The sequence below is a fragment of the Schistocerca nitens genome, chromosome 6 (assembly GCF_023898315.1).
Source record: "Schistocerca nitens isolate TAMUIC-IGC-003100 chromosome 6, iqSchNite1.1, whole genome shotgun sequence".
Lineage (NCBI taxonomy): Eukaryota > Metazoa > Arthropoda > Insecta > Orthoptera > Acrididae > Schistocerca > Schistocerca nitens.
Genome location: NC_064619.1, coordinates 573,168,974 through 573,191,278, shown reverse-complemented (window position 1 = coordinate 573,191,278; position 22,305 = coordinate 573,168,974). Strand labels below are relative to the sequence as shown.

At 39.7% G+C, this 22,305-nt stretch overlaps 1 protein-coding gene across 2 annotated transcripts in view; it reads right to left on the bottom strand.

The window, feature by feature from the left end:
* Nucleotides 1-7,714: 7,714 nt before the first annotated feature.
* The window catches only part of LOC126262578 (uncharacterized), a 98,550-nt gene continuing 83,959 nt past the window's right edge, over nt 7,715-22,305 (bottom strand). For both annotated transcript variants that reach the window (XM_049959311.1, XM_049959312.1), the window contains exons 5-7: nt 19,865-19,983; nt 9,222-9,804; nt 7,715-9,074 (exon numbers count right to left, since the gene is read on the bottom strand). In XM_049959311.1, coding sequence (XP_049815268.1) covers nt 8,134-9,074; nt 9,222-9,804; nt 19,865-19,983 — 1,643 coding nt within the window. In that variant the 3' untranslated portion in view covers nt 7,715-8,133. The remainder of the gene's footprint in view (nt 9,075-9,221; nt 9,805-19,864; nt 19,984-22,305) is intronic.

Sequence of the window (22,305 nt, the reverse complement as noted above, 5' to 3'; positions counted from 1 at the left end):
CCATTGGAATGCCATATAACACCGCATCATAATTTGTAAATTGTTCTGGAAAACGTACTTTAAAACCCCTATCAGGGAAAATCACAGAACAACCAAGAGCATTCCCCTGCTGGAATCCATCTGTATAAATAATGATAAAACTATGGTACACACTTAAAATAGACGCAAACAAAGTTGTAAAAACCATATCTGAAGTACAATTTTTCGGATACTGCGTCAAGCTTAAAAGCACTTTGAGCCTCCAAAGACACCAAGGCGGCAGTGCGTTCCATCCCTGGGTGTGCATTTTCATGCCCGAGAGATCCAGATCCTTGAGGCAGGCCGTAGCGTATACACCAAATAGGTGGGTCGCTTGGGGCCGATTCCTGAATAGTCGTTCGAAGGCGGGTTGGATCACTGAACTAAATGCCGATGACTGGGGTGACGCTGAGGTTTTCAGCGCCTGTCAAGCCAAAAGGATACGTCGCTGAATCCAGAGTGGTAGTTCACCAGCCTCTGCACACAGACTCTGAACTGGGCTGATCCGAAAGGCTCCAGTTGATATCCGAATGCCCGCATGGTGGACAGCATCTAACATTCGGAGGTAGGAAGGACGGGCCGATCCATAGACCATGCTGCCATAGTCTAAGCGTGATCGAACAAATGCCCAGATTTCCAGCCTCCTAATGGTCAGTTGTAGCTACCTCGTCGTCGTCGTAAGTTCAGAGGAACAGTGGAAGATTGCAAAGTCCTCCACAAACAAAGAACATTTGACAGGGCTCCTGACTGCAGAGGAAATGCCATTGATAGCGATGGCAAACAATGTAACACTGAGGACACTGCTCTGGGGCACACCATTCTCCTGAACATAGCAATCAGATATGGCATCGCCAATGCAATAACGAAAACACCTGTCCTTGAGAAAAGACTGGATCAGAAGTGGCAGGCGTCCACATAGTTCCCATTTATGAAGTTGGCGAAGGATTTTGTACCTCCAAGTAGTGTCATATGCTTTTTTGAGGTCAAAAAACACACAAGCTAAATGGTTTTGGCGTAAGAAGGACTCCTGTATCGCCATCTCCAGTAGAATTAAGTTGTCAAGAGTGGAACGGTAGCCCCTGAAACCAGACTGGGAGTGGCTCAGGTAACCTTGGGATTCGAGCAGCCACATGAGGCGGCGGTTGACCATTGGTTCGAGAGTCTAACCAATACAACTAGTAAGGGCGAGACTCCGATAACTGTTAGGGGCGCTCCGGTCCTTACCTGGTTTCCAGAATGGAATTAAGATTGCCTCCTTCCAAGTCGTGGGGTACTGTCCATCAAACCAAATCTGATTTAAACAAGAGAGCAGCTGACCTTTTGCTTCAGGGCACAGATGATGAAGCATGGTATAATGGATCTCATCAGGTCCTGTAGCAGTGTCTTTGTCTGCAGATAAAGCTGATTCCACTTCCCACATGGAGAATGTAAGGTTGTAGACTTCTTCATTACGCGAGAAAAAATTGAGCTTCCTCATCTCTGCAGTCCGACAAAATACCTGAATAGCAGGAGCTTGTCTGGATGACTTAGTAACAGTAAAGAAGTGTTCCGCTAAAACGCTCAAGCCATCTCTTCTGGCGTGTCCACCAAGACCCCATTATTTGACAAGGACGTCTTATTGATTCCCAAACCTGCGCAGTGGAAGTGGACCGATTAATGGAAGTCATGAATTCCCTCCAGGAAGCCCTCATCCATTCTTTTTATCACTCGCCTTGCATGTGCTCTCAGAGATCAGAAGACATGAAGATTGTCTGTAGTTGGTCACCATTTGAAGTTCTGAAGAGCTGTCTGTCTGGCCCTGATTGCCAATCGATAGTCGTCATTCCACCACAGTACAGGCTGTCGTCCAAGGTGGTTACTAGACCTGGGGATGGACTCTGCGGCAGCCCTTTGGATCGCATGAGTGATAGGGGCCACCGCCTCTCGTGCACAATCCTTTTGTTCAAAAATAGCCTGTCGACTGTACTGTAACCAATTTGGCCTTTGTATCATCCACCTGCATGGTCTCCTGCTGGTCACTGTCCTAGACGGCAGACGAATCCACACTGGGAGGTGGTCACTAGAATGTAAATCTGGAGCCACTTCCCATTGAAATGAATCTGCAATAGCTGAGGAGCAAAAGCAAAGATCAATAGCTGAAAAAGACCCTGTAGCTGTGGAAAAGTGAGTCATCTGACCCACGTTCAGAAGGCAGATATCCTCAGAATGGACGAGTCACTTGACCAGCCGACCCCTGGAGCAAGTAGTACCCGAACCCCACAGCACATTGTGGGCACTGAAGTCCCCCACAAGAGGGAATGGGCGTGGGAGTGCCTGGAAGAAGTCTGCCAGTGCATCCGCATCGAAAGTGTCATGGGGGGAGTGGGGGGGGGGGGGGGGCGGTGCAGGTACAAAGAACACACTGCGATAGTAAATGGTGAGAAAACTTTCACAGCAATTGCTTGGATGGTCGTGGCAAGAGGGACAGCAGAGGAGTGGTACCTGTCATCAAGGAAACTAGCCACTCCACCTTTTGCCCTGCCTACAGTAGTATTGTCTTTCCTGTATATGTGGTAGCCCCATAATGTAGGTGTGTCTGTGACTTTAAAATGCGTTTCTTGTAAGCAGATGCAGAATGGTTTATCCTGGACCAGCAGCTGCAATTCTTCCAAATGTGAGCGATATCCATTCAAATTCCACTGCAATACAGAAGTCCCTGTGGAAGCCATTGGTTAGCGATGGTGGTTCTTTCCTTTCTCCCTCGTAGGCGATGATTTATTGGGGAGGTCAGGAGGAATGATAGCCGGTTCCACATTCTCCAGTTCTTCCGATTGGAATTCCATATCTTCAAGAGCATTGTCACCATCAGAAAGGGAGAATGCTCGTCAATCCGAAGGCTTACCTATCGCTTTCTTGTACTTAGAACTACTTTTAGAAGAACTTTTTACTTTACTTACAGGAGGAGGAGGCTGCCTGGGTTGCTGGGATGGCTTAGGTGGCTTCTGAAGTTGGGGAGTGGTATGTGGCTTAGGTGGTAAGTCTACTGCTGATGGCTTCTGAGCGACGCCAGTTGCAAGTGGGGCGTTTCCCCCACAGGTGCAGTGACAAGTGCATGTGCTCGTACTTGAATCTGTGGTCTGAGTTTGTGTGAAGGCATCACACTTAGCTATTGGTGTTTTAAGGGCTGATGCAAACGAAGTTGCAAAAACCGGAGGTTGCATGGCTTTGTAAGCCTTTTAAGCTTCACCATAGGGTATGCGTCTCTGTACTTTCAACTCTTGAATTTCTTTTCCTCGTTGTAAACCCCACACTTTCTGCTCCACAGTGGGTGATCCCCAGAGCAGTTAACACATTTCAGAGGAAGTGTACAAGAAGTCACTGACCCGTGAGCGGATCCTCCATAATTGCCACATGTAGCCTTCCTGTTGCATCCCATAGTGGTATGGCCAAATCTTAAGACATTTATAGCAGCGCATTGGGTTAGGAATAAATGGACGAACCTTAAGGCGGATATAGCCAGCAAGGATATATTCTGGTAATTCAGGAGTACTAAACGTTACAATAAATGTTGCCGATTTTTCCAATTTGTCATTGACTCTCCTCATATAATTCTGCACCTCTTTTGACACCCACATTCTTCCATTCTTCCCGCAACTCCGCGGGGTCCATCTCCATTATATTGGAGCAGGTAACCACGCCCTTACTATAGTTAAGGGTGTTACACAATTCAGCCTCGATTGGGTAGTCACCTAAGGCATTAATTCCCAGAAGCTTAGATATTTGGGTGGAATTATCAGTTTCCACCAAAAGCGTTTCATTACATAGTCCTTTGACACTTTTCAGAGGCCCAGCAATACCTTCCAATGCCTTGTTAATAAAGAAAGGGGATATCTTCTCAAAGCTTGCCACATTTTGCTTGATTACAATGAAAGTGTTATGGCACACTAATGCCCTGTTATTATTACATTTCCATAAGGATCCCCTGAGACGCTAGGGAAACAACCGTCAACCCAGGCAGAGCCCTGCATGCCTGATTCAACTGGGGTGCAGCAGGTGCCCCAGAGGTTGCTCGCTAAAGACTGTTTCACCTCAACAGCCATTCACCTCCTCAGCACGTAGCACACCTTGAGGTTGAGGGGTTTTTCATAGAGGTGGGTACCTTACTTGCAGTCCAGGCTGTGAGTTCAAGACCCTGTTCTCCAAAACACACAACATTCCCCCGCTGCGCCTCACGGTGGTCGTTGAAGTATGACCAGAGTTGACGGTGACAGAGGACTGGTGGCACTTGCCAGTTCCCAGCTCAGGAATGCCGGGTCGCCAATCCCGTACTCAGCAAACAGATGCTGCGCCCCTGAGGAGTTCTGAATCTGTGTTGGTTATGTATCAGTAAGTCATTTTCCTCAAGGTGATTCATAATGTTCCATTACAGTATATGCTCAAAAATCCTACGGCAAATTGAAGGTCTAAAAATTGTGTGTTCTTAATGTATGATACACCAAAATGTTTAGGAGAGACTAAAGTACACTACAGAATATAAAACAGAAAATATCAAATTTCATCTAGTTTGACATACAATGCCCCCATTAATAAGGGTTCAGCAATGAAAGTTACTAATCTCTTCTGGGGATAAACATGTGGACTTATGGGGTACTTCACTCAAAAGAATTTGGAATTCAGGAATCAACTGAGCCTATGTGTACACTTGTGAGAACAATATGTTTTACACAGATGTCCAGTCTCTTTCATCATTTAATATTAAATAAATAAACAACAGCTATATTGCCCCAGGTAATTAGTAATAAACCCAAACCAAAAATGCCATAAAGTAACAAATGTAACTAAATTTAGTTGTATACTTTTAGTAAATAAATAAAATTCATACTATATTGTGCCAGGCATGAGAAACATTGCATCACTACAGCTTCCAGATGTCCTGTACCCCAAATGATATAACCTCCTCCCACGTTGGGAGCATTGATCCATTTTAATTCTCCTTCTCCTATTAGTGGGACAATCAAAACGCCTCTCATTACAGAACAGAACACACCTGCCGTAAGTAGCAACACACTATAACCAAACTTTATTTCTTCTATGGATAGAAAGTTGAACACAATAGCTTATTCACTCCATCTTTATAATGTGAGGCTTCCTTCACCCCAGTATTGCTGATAATCACTTTCTTATTAAGTTGTCACTTGTTATTTTATAGTACTTCCCATTCTGGAATGCCTTCTGGAGTTCCACAGTTTCACCTAGAGAATTGGTGGTAGTGTTAGTAGACTCAAATTTCTCTAGTACTTTTTGTACCATTAGCTCCATGAGATAATTCTCCAAATTAGTCATAAGTGTTTATTTCATCATATTCTTCGTTCTAACGCTTGTGCTTGGCCTTGCATACTGAGATTTGATTAGGTACATTTTCCAATTCACAGAGTAAAAATTCCTGCCTTTGTTGCATCCTATCATTTACCTCTTTAAACTCTTCTTGAACTTCACTCCTGACTAAATCACATTGTTTAATTATCTTCATTTGTAACTCCTCATGCAACTTTAATAAGTTCACTTCTATCAGTACATTAGTAATTTTATCTACTTCTGTAGCTACCTTCTGTAATGCTTTTCCTGGTTTGTAATGCTATTAGAACTCTACTTTGCTCGTTTTAATGTTATTACATAACTCATCTAATTTCTTTAATATTTCTGGTAAACCGCCTTCTGTACTGTGGGTAGTAACTGGCACACAGTATTGACAAAAAATCGCTGATTGCAGAAACAACACTAGTCCAAAAAAATTATATATCAATGATTGCAGAAACACCACTAGTCATGGATTCTGAGTTTGAAAAAAATTTGTTTGTCGGAGTATTCTGTTTTCTTTGTTAGTTCAATTCTTTTTCTGAGATACATTTTCAGGTGATATCCAAACACTATTTTCAATGATGTTATGATTAGATTATACAATGATTTTAATACTTTAAGTTTGTAGACATGTTGTCCCTGAAATCACTTGCTTTCCACAAATATAATTCTGTGTTACTCACCGGTTTATTTTAAAATTTACTGATTTCAACAGAAAAACTGTTATAGTGAGGCTCACAATATTTTCTGCACATCAACTTTATTGTTTCTCAATACCAAATCTGTTATTTTAAGTTTACTTAACCGCTTCTGAGCATCAACTTTTAACTAATAAACACAATCAATTTAATAGTGAACTTTATGAAATATTGCTTGTCCCCATGTTTCTTATTCACTATCAGGCCCTTTACTGTCTATTGAAGGCCAGCTGCAGAGTGCTGTACAAAATGGTGAACCCTATAAGTACCTTTTACTGCAAAAAAGTTATTTCCAAATTTTACACAATCTTTTTAATGTCCCTTGAATGGTGTAAAAGTGGAATTTCACTTTATTTTAATACACGAGCTAGCAATTAAGTTCCAGTGTGCAGACACCTAGTGTTAACTTTAAAAAAATTACCCTTCTGGAAATAAGCTATATTGTATGCTTAAAAAGCTTTATTTTTCTTCCCGACCATTGCATTTCATATGTATGCAGCAATCCACAGAGTTAGTCTGGTGAGCCTTTTGGGAGTTAATGGTTTTTTTTTTTTTAATTTGGATTTATTTTTTAATGGAATTATGCAACACAACTTTTCCACTTACAACAGAAAAATACATTTTTATGTACATAGACTGAAGCGCAACTGAAAATTTGTACCAAGCCCGGAAATCAAATCTGAGTCTCCTGCTTAATAGGCAGGTGTGCTAGCCACTAAGCCACCGTGGCACAGTGGTTCGCACAACTGCGCGGATTACCCTGGCATGCATCCCTCCTTGTGTGTAAGGGGAAATTTAAATTAGACTGGGACAGCAGTGAGAATCTGGATTGAGGAGAAAGGCGTGCCAGGGTAATATGTACAGTTGTGCGAACCTCTATGCCAAGGTAGCTTAGTGGCTAGCATATCTACCTACTACGCAGGAGACCTGCGTTTGATTCCCAGTTTGGTACAAATTTTCACTCGCCGCTTCAGTCCAAATACATAAGATCATATCTGTATGAGACCAGTAAAGTCTCTCAAACAATGTCATTTCATTTAGATAAATATGTACTACTTCAAATTCACATGTTAGTTGAAAGCATTACCTCTCAGAGAAACATGTATATTATTCAAAAGTTGAAGCTGGTGGGATGGTCGCACAGACGGGATGGTGCAGAGTGTGACTGTTGCTGACCTGCATAGTAAACTGAAAATAAAATAGGATTGAGCTGCTGATCCCTGCCAAACTAAGGATATACCATAAAGCAGGATGCTCACCTCTACCATAGAGACCGTCAAAATCTTTTGCAGCAAATTGTTCAGTATGTAGAGGACTTTTAACTAAGGGTAATCTTTTCCATCACAATATAATTTTCTAAGGCTGAAAATAGAATTAAATACACCTTGCATTATGAATATCAACTACAATAAATTTCACATTTCTGACTGTTTTGTGTAATTTTGTAATTTTCACAAATGCAATATGTGGTTCAAAAAGCTGCTTTCAAAGCCAATGAAATACTTCTGCTAACAACTTGTACAATTATTTTTTAGAATTAGTTTGCATTTTATGGTTTATTTATGTTAAAGACAGAAAAAAAACACTAATTATGATGAAACACTCACAATACTGAATTTCATTTCTATGTTTATTAATTTCTTTGACAAAAGCTAAACATGTATAATTTGTTGGAATTCCACTTTGATGGGGGAAAAACCACTAAAGAAGACTGTGGAAATTGGAAAACGAAATTTGTACAACTGAATAGTACAGTACATGCCTAATTCATAGATTTTCATGCATACGTTACACCTACAAGACATTTATTTATTTATTATTATTAATTTTTTTCCTGTGGAACAAAATGCTTGACAATGTGTGGGACCTTCCACCAATCAGTGAAATATTCTAGAATAGTAGACATTAGCAAACACCTGCTTTTGATTGCACACAAAGAGAAAGTAATAAACAAAAAAAAAAAAAAAAAGTTTTATGTAAGTTCCATAATAAATTCACAGCCTTTCAAAGTCCAATACATCACTTTCCACCTTAAACAGAAATGCAGATCACAGGTTTTTTTTACATTGTCCATATAAGTTCATCTTGAATTTGTCGTTTCATTACTACTTGCACTATTATTGAAACTAGTTTCTGAGGAGCTGGTGCTGCAGCTGCAAACTTCACAGTTGAGTTTCTGATACTCATCCCTTCGCACACTTGATGGAACTTGCTCTCCCGAACTACAGTTTCCAGAATTAGTAGTTTCACTTTCATGAATATCTTTGGCTGCATCAACATCCAAGCTATTCTGATCAACTTCACTGTATTCTGATGGAGATGACACATTTCTGGCAGTTTTCCGTACTTGGGTGATAACTGTCATTGCCTCATTTGCAGCGGATCCATTATTGCAAGGATATAAGATATCTTCATCTGAAGAAGAAGTAGTAGGTACTGATGATATTAATGGGAATGAATTACAAGAGATTGTTGGATGCCGGACAAACAAACAGTAGTCAGAGTCATCATCAACATCTTCATCATAGCTGTCACTTGCGTACGTCATATCAAAGTCTCCATCATCAACAATATCCCAAAATTGCTCTGTTGATCCTTCATAAGACATTCCTTCCCAGTCTACCATGCTCCCCACATGTTCATATGTATACATAGAAGCACCAAATTGTAAACGTGCAGCTTCAATTTCAAAACGAGGAACTAACACAGTGGGAAGGTTTAATACAGATACAACTAATTCGTGAATGACAGAAGGACACAGCTTATGTATTAGGTTCCAATGATCCTTTATCAAATTTGGATTTACACCACAGTATTCTTTGCTACATTCTGACAGATCAGAATTTACGTCATCTGAACTTGATTCAAAAGTTGGACGAGCTTGTACATTATCAGTTTCAATTAAGTCATCATCCCAATTTTCTATAGCATCTACAGCAGGCACTGTGATTGCGGTCTTCATTTCTTCTTTTGTTTCATCTTCTACGCGTTTTAAATTAGTAAGCAATTCAAATGCCTGAGCTGAAAGAATAAATTGTACAATCACTACAGTGGCATGAATATAATACATGGGAATATCTGACATCATTTTGAACATCTAGTCATGTTACAACAATAATCTGATACATACCACAAGCAACTACAAACAGAATATAATGTAATACTTACCCAATGGTTTCTCGAATAATATATGGTGCAAGATCTGCCGGACGCACAATTGTTGCAGTCCTGCCTTTACATGTCCAAACAACAGTATACCTATTTCTTGCATTGTTATTCCCTTAAGTAGCATTTCTTGTGCATCAAATTTAGTTTCACTAGACAGCAATTTCTCCAATTCTTCAAGTACATTTGGAGTGAAAAGTTCTGAGGTGTATGTATTATCAACAACAGGGTAAACAGCACATGCCATAACTTTATTCATCAAATTAACATTGAATGGCAGAGGTCTTTCTATAGATTCCAGTCTTGAGTGTGTGAAAACTGATGAATGATTGATGTATGGAGATGACTGCTGCAACAAAGGTGCATAGAGTGCAGAAACACCATTTGAGGTCGCCTCCACTCCAAAACGTCTGTTAGTTTGGTCTGCTGAAGGTAGTCTGTGCCACCTAGCAGCATACACTTTTGCGCGATGTCCTGGATCAGCACCTCTGTGTAATAAATCCATTGCCAACTGAGGGGAACCAGCCAGCATAGCACGCCACAATGCAGTTTCATTTGAAGAGTTCTGTGACTCTAATGAGGATATCTGAAATCATGATTTTGAACATTTGTAAGTACGTTATATAACAATGATGCAGTAATAAATTGTTCAAATGGCTCTGAGCACTATGGGATTTAACTGCTGAGGTCATCAGTCCCCTAGAACATAGAACTACTTAAACCTAACTAACCTAAGGACATCACGCACATCCATGCCTGTGGCAGGATTCGAACCTGCGACTGTAGCGGTCACGCGGTTCCAGACTGTAGTGCCTAGAACTGCTCGGCCACCCCAGCCGGTGTGCAGTAATAACTGCAGGTAATTGACAAGAGGGGACAACAACAATATGGAAAAGATAGACTGCTGCTCACCACACAGAGGAGGCAATGATTTGCAGGCTGGCACAATGAAAAGGACTGCAAAAATATTTAAGCTTTCGGACAAAGACCTGCTTCCAAAACAGAAAACATACACATTTGCACAAAATATGTGGACACTGTCTCCAGCTGCTGTGTGAATGTGTGTGTGTGTGTGTGTGTGTGTGTGTGTGTGTGTGTTCAAAAAATGTTCAAATGTGTGTGAAATCTTATGGGACTTAACTGCTAAGGTCATCAGTCCCTAAGCTTACACACTACTTAACCTAAATTATCCTAAGGATGAACACACACACCCATGCCCGAGGGAGGACTCGAACCTCCGCCAGGACCAGCCGCACAGTCCAAGACTGCAGCGCCTAAGATCGCTCGGCTAATACCGCGCGGCAGTGTGTGTGTTCTACTTCGGAAGAAGCACTTCGTCTGAAAGCTTAATTTTTTTGCAGTCTTTTTCATTGTGCCTGTCTGTGACTCATCACGTCTATTTGGTAACAATCTAACCTTTCCATATTGTTAATATGAGTGGTTGAGGAATTTTTCAATGAGTAATGGATACAACATTTTAAACAAAAAGTAATACAACCAAGAACAGTTTAATATCCAGATTATGTTCTCAAAAATGATTACATACACGCTGCATAAATTATCAGTAATACCCTTATTTACCTAAACTTTGCTAGTCCATCAAAAATGCATCCACCAAATGAAGTTACAGTAATATATACACAATTTATTGTCTTCTCTTTGAAAAGAAATAAAAATGTATGGAAAGTATGAAAATTATACTATATTACTGATTTGTAAAACTGTACTTGTGAATACAGCAGATTTGCTAATCTGTGTGAAGTATTACACCAACAGCTTAATGACAGATTCGTATAACATTAAAGTTGCTCATGATATCATTTACGTGCAGGACAGGAGCTAAATTTGAAGACAGTTTCTATAGAGTAATTGTTTCGGTGCTTTGGAGAATTTTTAACATTAGTGGGACATATACCAAATGTTCAAGTATGAAATGCGGATTTCAGACAACAGATGTTGCACCAATGCAGTTTCTGCTCTAAAGTTTTGACACTGCGTCATTTTGTTATGTCATCAACAAGTGACAGATGCGTAGGAGTGATAAATATGGGAAGTGTATGCATAGTGTTGTGTTGTTGTGTTCAATATGTTGAAATTTATGTCAAACAAAGATCATCTGCAGACAGGATTAATTTTTTGTTTTTATTTGAAGAAAACTGCTGCTGAATCATTCCGATTACCTCGAGAATCTTATGGTGAACATGCTCCATCGCAAGATATGTGCGAACAATGGTTTCGGCACTTCAAAAATGGTGACTTTGATGTTGCAAACAAGGAACAGGGAAAACTGCCAAAAATATATGAAGATGTGGAACTGGAAGCATAGCTCAACAAAGATGATTCGCAACCACAAAAACAACTTGCTGAGCAATTGGGCATTAGTCAACAAGCTGTTTGCAATCAGCTACAAGAGATGGGAAAGGTTCAGAAGACTGGTAGAAGGGTACTACATGAGTAGAACGACAGGCACATGGAAAAGCACAAAAAACCGTGAGATTTTGCTCACTCGGTACAAAAGGACGTCTTTTTGCATCGTATAGTTACAGAGAATGAAAAGTGGATTTATTTTGAGAATTGCAAGTGCAAAAGAAAATGGGTAGACCCAGGCACACCACCCACATCAACCGCAAGACCACACTGCTTTGGCAGGAAGACGATGCCCTGTGTTTGGTGGGGCCAGAAGGGCCTGTTCTATTATGAACTGTTAAAACCTGGAGAACGGTTATTACTAAATGTTACCAACAACAACTGACTGACCTGAACCATTCGGTGCTTGAATACAGGCCACAATACTGAAACAGGCAACACAAAGTCATTTTTCTTCATGACAATGCACCTTCACATGTTGGAAGCACTCAGCTGGGAAGCTCTACCCCATGCGGCTTACTCACCAGATTTTGCTCCTTCCGATTACCACTTGTTTCCATTGAAGAGTCATGCACTTGCTGAGCAGCACTTTCCTTCATACGAAGATGTGAAAAAATGGCTCAATGAATCGTTCACAGAAAAAGGGGAAATTTTTTACTGGTGTGGTATTCACAAATTGCCCAAAAGATGGGAAAAATGTTTAACAATTTTTTAAGACTTAAATCACTTAATAACAGCAAGTCTTCTGGTCCAGACTCTGTATAACAATTACATTCCTTTCAGCGTACGCTGATGCAACAGCTCCATACTTAACTATCATTTACAACCGCTCGGTCAGTGAAAGATCTGTACCCAAAGACTGGAAAGTTGCACAGGTCACACCAATATTCAAGAAAGGTGGTATGAGTAATCCACCAAATTAGAGGCCCATGTCATTAACGTCAATATGGAGCATGATTTTGGAACATATATTATATTGTGTTCAAATATTATGAATTACCTCAAAGAGAATGGTCTATTGACACACAGTCACTATGGATTCAGAAAACATCATTCTTGTGAAGCACAACTAGCTCTTTACACACACGAAGTGTAGAGTGCTATTGACACTGTACCACACCAGCGGCTTGTAGTGATATTGCATACTTATGGAATATCGTCTCAATTATATGGCTGGATTCATGATTTTCTGTCAGAGAAGTCACAGTTTGTAGTAACTGACGGAAACTTGTCGAGTAAAACGTAAGTGATATCTGGAATACTATAAGGTAGTGTTATAGGCCATCTGCGTTTATTATCGATATAAATGATTTAGAACACAATTGATCAATTGTCTTAGGTTGTTTGCAGATGATGCTGGCATTTATTGTCTCGTAAACTCATCAGAAGGTCAAAACGAATTGCAAAACAATTTAGAAAAGATATCTGAATGGTACAAAAATTGGCAATTGACCCCGAATAATTAAAACTGCAGTCATCCACCTGAGTGCCAAAAGGAATCCACTAAATTTCAGTTAAATGAGAAAGCAGTCTAATCTAAAGACCATAAATTCAACTAAATACCTAGGAATTACAATTATGAACAATTTACATTAGAAAGAAAACAGAAAATGTCATGCAGAAGGCAAACCAAAGGACTGTGTTTTATTGGCAGAAAACTTAGAAAATATAACTGATCTACAAAAGAGACTTCATTTTGAAGGCCTCGTTGTCTTCCTTGTTCTGTCTTCGGTACATCTGTACTGCTCTATGTAGTTGCCGAGGCAAAAATCCATTGTTCAAGATGACAGTCTGTTTGTGTTCCAGTTTCGTTTGCAGGCTATCTGTCAGCACCTGGTATGGTATGGGCTTGGTGGATCAAGGTCTTTAGAATGCCATCATTTGTATAGGATGGTGGCAGCTAGTGGATTGGTAAGTATGAGTGGCCTTTTGAAACATTGAATGCCTAATTGTGCCATCACTCTTACATTGCAGAAAGATGTCTAAAAACAGCACGGAACCATCTTTGTCCACCTCCATTGTAAATTTTATTTCATCTTTGTTCACCTCCATTGTAAATTTTATTTTTTCATGTGTGGACTTCAGATCTTGAAGGAACTTCTGGAAATTGTATAAACCATGAGGTCAAATTATAAAGTTGTCACGAACGTATTCCCAAAACATCGTTGGTTTTAAAACAGCTCAGGTGAGTGCTTGCCCTTCAGATACTTCCATAAAAAGGTTGCTACCTTGGAAACAAAGGAGCCCTATGCTGACAGTCAGATTGTTCAAAAAACGCATTGTCAAATCAAAAGTATGTCAAGGAGAGATGATGCTGAAACAGCACTGTAATGTCAGCTTCAAACCTATTGCCAGTGAGATGCAATGTGTCCACCAATTGCACATTTGTAAAAAGTGAAACAACATCAAAACTGACCAACAAATCGCTGATTTCTATCTTGAGTGACTGGAGTGTGCTGATAAAATAACTCGAATTTTGTATATGACGGCACTTGCCTACAAAGTGTTTAAGTAAATTTTGTAAAATTGTAAGTGGCTGCTTCCAGTTCTGCTCACTATTTTTTTATCAGCAAACTCCAGTCACTCAAGCTGGAAAGCAGTGAAACCAACTGTATTTGGCGATACTTTGTTGACACCTTTATAATTTGCCCTCAAGGTTCGGACAGTCTCCAAGAGTTCCAACATCAGAACTCCATAATAGAAAAATAAAATTTACTATGGAGGTGGAGAAAGATGGTTGTTTGTCATTTTTAGACATCTTTCTGCAACATTAGAGTGATGGCACAATCTGACATTCAGTCTTTCAAAAGGCCACTCATTCTTACCTTAATTTACAATCTACTAATTGCCACCATTGTGCACAAATGATGAGGTTCTACACACCTTGATACACTGAGGTCGTGCCATCTCAGATGCCAACAGCCTGCAAATGGAACTGGAACACCTGCAAACTGTCTTTTTCAACAATGGATATTTCTCTCAACAAGTACATAGAGTACTACAGATGTACAAAAGACGGAACAAGGAAAAGGATGAGGCCTTCAAAATCACTGCTTGTCTATCTTTTATTGGAAATGTTTCAGCTAACATAGGCAGAACATTAAGAAGACAAAGTCAAAGTAATCTTTCGACCGCCTTCCTAAATATCAGCGTTTGTGGGATATATTAAAGACAACTTAAGACTTGTGTGAAGCTAATGTTTACAGAATTCCATGTGAATGCAGCAAATCTTACACAGGGCAAGATCGCATTAGAGAATATCAGTGGCATATTTGTCTTCTCCAAGCAAATAGGTCCACTATCAATGAACACTGTTTTTCCACTGGTCATTCGATGAAACATAACGAAACAAAAATTGTGGCCCATACGTCAAACTTTTGGAGCCAATCATCACTGAATCGGTGGAAATACGACTGTCTGAATCCCTTTATGAATTGAGACAGCAGTTTTCATTAAAATCCTGCATGAGACCAGATTATAGAAAAACTTAGTGATCTGCATAATCTGTGGGTCTTCCTGTAATCTTACCATCCGAAGACAATCATTTTGATACCGGAGAGGCGAGCTTTCACGATGGAGGGCACATGGAGCAGTGCACAGACTTACAGCAGGAGTGCATGTGCTTAAGCAGTTCTTTTGAAACTTTATAGAAAAATAAAAACAGTCCCAATGCTGCTCATGCCTACAGCCATAACCTTTTGATTGGGTTACAGAGTTTACCATACACAAATTTATTCACATGTAGGAGTCTGAGATAGTCTGAGAATGAGACATTTGGTGAACAGCATGAACGTTCTACAGTTCACATTTCAAGTTCTCCCGCCCCAGTTCTACAACTGCCAGAATACTTTTGTCAGCAAGAGTGTTGCCCTGAAGGAAAATGATTGATTTTTTTTAAAGTGATGATATGCTGATGCCTGATTTCTTCAAATTGGTGCACAATATTGATGAGTTTTTGTTTTCCCTTTGCAAAGTAACAAAGAAGATGAATCTCTTTTCTATTTCACACTGGTTATGACCTAAGTGGCAGGTGGAAGTGAAGTCATCTCGTTTGGTACATGGTTTCCAGATAACAACAACTGACTTGACTGTTGTTTTGCTTCAAGTGTGCAGTGATGGAACTATGTCATATTCAAAGCAAACAGTCATACAGATCAGTTGCATTCTCCTTGAAAAGTTCCTAACACAGCTGTGAATTTAGTTTTCATTTTTAGTTTCGGCCAGAATTCAACAAATGCTGTGCCATTTTGTATAAAATGTTAATTCTCCACGTGGAACATGTACCACACTCTGATATGCCTATTGCGTCAGCTATTTCTTTCACTTTTACTGATCATTCCATACCATTTTGTGTGTCTTTTTCTTGATGTTTCTACCCATTGTTGGAGTTTTAAGACTTGCTTTATATGGATCATCTTCAAGAGATGCACAACACATCTGAATTCAGTTATTCATTTCATAACTGTTAAAAATAAAGAAGCAGAGTCCTTAAAACATTGAAGAAAGATGATCAACAACTATGAATGATAAACTGCAAAAAAAAAAAAAAAAAAGAAGGGGAGGGGGCGGGGGGGGGGGCGAGAATTTAATGATGTACTAGTACTTCAATTTATTTAAATGAAACCCTGAAACCCATCAACTTTAAAAAAGCTTCTAGTTCACACAACAAGGTTGCATCAATCTTTATTGTATAACACATACAGAGATAAGAAAGTTGTTTCGTCATAGATTTTCCATTGCTTGAAAACATAAATTTCACTGATATCAGTGCCACTTCTGTACCTGGCTGACGGATTTTCATGTTTTCCTGGTACATGTGGTTTGTTTGGGTAATCCTTTGAACAATTAATCTGTGCTACATTCGAAATCACATTTGCTGGATCTTACTTTGATTTACAGCAGTGAAAGTCATCAATAAATGTTTTGCTATTAAAATCTTCCATTTCACCAACATGAATTCTACCCTTAAAATGACCTAACAGAAAGCAATCAAATGGGATGATACCCACAGAACCACATACAAAGCTTGTCACATGTGACATGCTCATAAGGACAAAGAGCAGATTTCTGGAAAAGACTATTTCACTGCAAGTTCTCCAACTGCACAAAGCATATACCATAAAGTCAAAACATGAAGAATAAGTATGTGAAATGTCCAATACCTATATTGTATGAATGTCACATCAAATGACCATTTTTGGGATGTCTTTTATGTTTTATATGACACTTCAGAGAAGTTTGAAATCATGAAAGCAGATTGTATATGTGGAAGAGACGGCGAGATAGCTCACACAGTGGTAAGACAGATTTCGAAACCAGATTTTAAAGTGCAAAACATTTTCAAGCATTGAGTGGACTCTCAGCATAATTTATGAATTGGAAATTAAAACTGAAGAGATTGCAGGAAGGTATAAATTCAAAGATATGGAACCTTGACACGAACTGCAAGGCTGCAGATACATACACGACTAGAAGAAAGACAGGTTCTAGCTATAGGAAAATTAGAGACACCTTTGGAAAAAAAAGGTAGTAGCTGTACGAATACAAAGAACTCAGATCGTAAATCAAAACTAAGCAAAGAACGGAAAGCTGAAAGGAGGAAGGAATAAACAGGATGGCTATCCAAAGGAAATGAACTTGAAGGCAGTATTATAGAAATATAAGAGGAAATAAATGAAGATGATTTGGGATATACAACAAAGACCTAATTCAAAACAAGGTCTAAAGAGCAGGTGACAATCCTTCAGAATTATTAAGATTATTCCACTTGATGTGCAAGATATATGAGAGGTGTGAATATTACCAAACCATCAGTTTAATAAATCATGGTTCCAAAATGGTGATACAAATTATTTACAGAAGAATGGAAAAATTGTTAGCAGCCAATACCGGCAAAGATCTGTTTGATTCTGGATAAAGTTAGAACACGTAGAGCAATACTGTCTCTATGTCTTACCTTAGAAGATAGACTGAAGACAGGTGAACCTACATTTATAGTATTTGTAGACTTTGCAACCGCTCATGGCTCTGTTGACTCAAATACACTCTTTGAAATTCTGATGTTAGCAGGAGTAAGATACAGAGAGTGAAATATTATCTTGAGTTGAAGGGAAGAAAAGGGAAACAGCAGTCGAGGAGAGAGGGGTATAGGATTGTAACTTCTCCCTGATGTTATTCAATCTGTACATTACTGCTTGCTGAAAGGAAACCAAGGAGAAATTTGGAAAGGGAATTAATGCTTGGGGATAAGAAATAGAAACTTTGCAGTTCGCCGATAACATTGTAACTCCATCAGAAATGACAAAGGACTTGGAAGAGTAGTTGAATGGAACGGATTGTGTCTTTAAAAGAGGTTGTTAGATAAACAACAACAATAATTTAACAATGGTAGTCAAATTAAATCAGGTCACACTGACAGAATTAATCAGGAAATGATATACTAAAAGTAGCTGATGAGTTTTGGTATTTGGGCAGAAAAATAAGTGATGACAGCCGAAGTACAAAGGATATAAAATGAAGAGTGGCAGTAGCAAGAACAATGTTTCTGAAAACAAGAACTGTAGTGGACTGACAAGGCAGCCAGTCCGCAGAGACGGGTAGCCGAAAGGGCACACGTACACACACGCCGACTGGCGCGAAGTCTGGAACAGGATTCGTAATGAATGTGATAAAGAAAAGAACGTAGCTACTAGAACACTTAACTTTTATATCGTCCTTTGGTATACAGCATTCTTGATGATACAAGTGAGACTATCTTGAGATACATGCAATGGTACAAATGGCGCCTTGCTAGGTCATAGCCATTAACTTAGCTGAAGGCTATTCTAACTGTCTCTCGGCAAATGAGAGAAAGGCTTCGTCAGTGTAGTCGCTAGCAACGTCGTCGTACAACTGGGGGCGAGTGCTAGTACGTCTCTCGAGACCTGCCTTGTGGTGGCACTCGGTCTGCGATCCTGACAGTGGCGACACGCGGGTCCGACATGTACTAATGGACCGCGGCCGATTTAAGCTACCACCTAGCAAGTGTGGTGTCTGGCGGTGACACCACAAAGAACTTTGTTAACACAAAATGCAAATTGAAGTGTTAGGATGTCTTTTCGGAAGATATTTGTGTTCAGAATAGCATTGCATGGAACTGAAAAGTAGATGTCTACAACATAATTATGCATAAAGATTTCATCTCTCTAGTGGATCTTGTTTTACTCGGGCAATTCTGTCGCACATGATGTTCTCTACTAATCAATTATGTTGTCATTTACTTCATCACTTATCTACAGAAATTCTGCATCCACTCTTCATTTCGAAGTGTTCTACAGTGTCCCCTATAAGAAGTATGAAATATTTATATATCATTTATGACTTTAAATTTTATGGCAACCAAACTTCATATAGTGAATTGTGTTTGTATGAAAATAGCTGGGCATCTCCAAAATTTGAAACACACTGTATATGTTCCTTCAGTTCACTACTTCCAATACAGTTTCTCTCAAACCAAGATACAGCCAGCAGCCTCTGGTAACCACAATATCCAGGCTGCACTGGGCTGTCTGTCTTGAAGAGTTTCATGGCAGTCTTAAATTTCAACAGATCAGAATTCATTGCAAGGCTCTGTGGGCTGAAACTGCTTCTAAAGGCAAGTTAAAAATGGGTTTTAGCAGCCAACGTCGTCATCTTTATCAGGTGTTACTGCTACAGTTTACGATAGTTGTGGTGGCAACAGAAGTGAGTATAGTTTTCAGAGTTAGGCATTAACATAAATCACTTTGTACAATAAGCATGTGCTGTCAAAGAATTCATCTGATTATGGTTAGTCAAACAACCATCACAATGATTTTCCCTGTAGAAGATAATGTCATCTCTCTAGTTCCCTATATAGAAGCCTGCCTGGGCAATTCCAATAAGGTCCTATAATATGGAGGGATAACAGGAAGGACATGACAGTGACAAGATATTAGGGAAGACATTATATCATTCTTCAGCTGGGATCCATCTAACATGTGAAATGCAGACCATTCCACCTACAGAGAACGAGTTCCATTAAACATTTCAATATCCCAACAGAAACGGAAGTACATCAATAACTGAATGTTACAGTTAAGGTACTGCTTTTTTTCATTTTTCCTTGGAGGTTTCTGTTTTTGATCCCACAGCATCCGTAAGTGTTAAGTGTGTATAGTGAAGCTTTCAGTAGTTGTGAAAACAATAGGGGGCATACAAAGTTGCAGTATTATATTATTGATGTTCACTTAAATGAAAATATTGAGAAGCAAAGTACTCACATCAGGATTTTTGTCCCAAATTCTCTGCAGAATATCAAGAGCTGCATCACCATCAGCATATGATATTACGTCCATTAAGGGTGTAGTACCATGACCATTAGGAATGTTCAGGTTTCCACCTAAGTGAGAAAACCACCACATAAATAAAAATTGTACTGTAAAGTTTCAGTAAAATATCTGTGTTCACATGGCAGCAGAAGACAAAAATTTTAAATTTCCATGTATTAATAAAGTAAAATATCAACTATATTCAACAATCATTCAATAGAAGTTTAACATCAATCTGATGTAGGACTTTTGGGTGATGCATCTCAATTTTTGTCGTTAAAATGGTTGTGTAGATGATTTATCATGCACAGAAAGCATGAAACGAAAGTTAGCAACTGAAATTTTTTTGCATCTTTCCAGTGTCAGCATGTTTTGTAGTACTTTTTCCTTCTTCTGCACCTTTACTCCTTTCCCACAAGATACCCTTTCCCCTGCTTTTGGGAGCTACTGCAGAATGTTTGGTTTCTGGCTGGAGTGAGTTTCTCATGTAAGACACAAAATAAAAAGTTTCTTTAACATTTTAGTTTTTGAAAAACGGTAAAAGAGACATACATCTTACTAAACTTCAAGTGAGCTATTTTGCAGAAGAGTTAATTCTGAAAATTTATGTTATCTTAAGAAAATTAATATTGTTGATCACTGTTAACAATCCAAAAATATCAATAACACTTCACTGTCAGATTTTCATGCTTTGTTTGCACTTTTTTTTTGGTAGAATATTGTAAAGCATCCACATACCCCCAAATTAGTTTCCAGTGCAGTATCTTTCTTCTTTATTACATTTTCAAAGCAATACCATGCCTCCAGGCATTTCAAATAAGTTGTCACACCATTGAGGTTATGTCTACTTCTTAGCTTCTTTGCTTAAAATGCTCATACATACCTTCTGGGTATCTTCAGCTTCACTGGACACGCCATTTTACACTTGTTAGCATAAGAGATCATCTTTTGTCTCCTCTTCTAACACATGTTCACTGAGAGATTCGGAACTTTGATTATCTTTCTAGTGATTTATTTCCACTTGGAAACTTATTGCTTACATATCAGCTGTCGACCCAACATGGTACAATAATACTTTCTACAGAAATGTTTTGGTACTTGTATTGTACTGAATAAGTCAATTTTACAGTAAATAGTTATTTACAGGAAAAAATTTTGAAAATTGTAAGCCCCCCCCCCCCCCCCCACACACACACACAGTACTCAATGACCTGTGACTACAGCTCTGCAGGTTGACTGCAAGGGAGGGTTGTGTCAAGTTGAGTGGGAGAGGGGAGAAAGGAAATGGGGACCAAGAGGAGGGATTGGGGAAGGGTGGATATCAGCACAGAGGATGGCAACATTGGTATGGCATAGGAATGCAGGAGGGAGCCGCAGCAGTTATATGGGATAGGAATGTGACCTGAACATTGGCACCAACGAGTTCATGCAGCACACAATGGCAATGAGTTAGAATAGATTGGGAAGTGGGTGACAGAACGGAGGAAGAGGGGAGTCTGTTAGCAAGCAGAGGAAGGAGAGTCTGCAGGGAAGCAGAGGAAGGAGGGGGGGGATGGGGGGGGGGGGTGAGCAGAGGTGGTAGAGATTATTTGAGTGACAACATAGTAACCAGCTGAGGGGGCATCCGGGACTGATGGGTTTATTAATTTTGAGAATCACGAAAAAGGGGTGAGTGAGGGGTCAATATCCCAATCCATCTTCCTTCCAAATAAGGCCAAGAGAGTTCTTGTGTTATGTCTTAACACCCCCTTGTTCCTCCCAACAACGGATTCACCCATCTTGCACACTCCACTCCAATCCTGTCAAAAGTTTGTCCTATCCTATCAGAGACAAGGCCACATATGAAAGCATCTATGTCATATCAGTTATGGTGCAATTTCTGCACAGCATTCTATGGGGGCATGACCAGCAATCATGCTGTGCACCTGAATGAGTGGCCACTGTAAAATTGCCAGCAAAGTCAAAAACTTGGTGATCAATCACACTGCTGAACACAATATGCTAGAGTTCAATGGCTGTCACCCCCCCCCCCCCCCCCACCCTCCCACTCGAATCCAGCCAAGAGTTGTTGCAATACATCCTGTGTTCCTGTTATCCTCCATGCCTCAATCTCACTAGCCTCCCGCTCCACAACCACCTCCACCCTGCCCCAGGAAACAAATTACACTAAGCCAGCACCCACATTCTCTCCTTCTTCTGTTCCGTCACCTCCTCACAATCCACTCTTTCCCGCCATTGTCTTCATGTACTGCACAAATTCACGGTGTTGGTGTGGGTGTGTCACATTCCTAACCCACTGAAAAGGTGCAGAAATTTTGAGACTTAAAACCCTGAACTACACATCAATGTATCACGCTAAAATTTCTGTCCCCTTGATGACGTATTTGAATGAG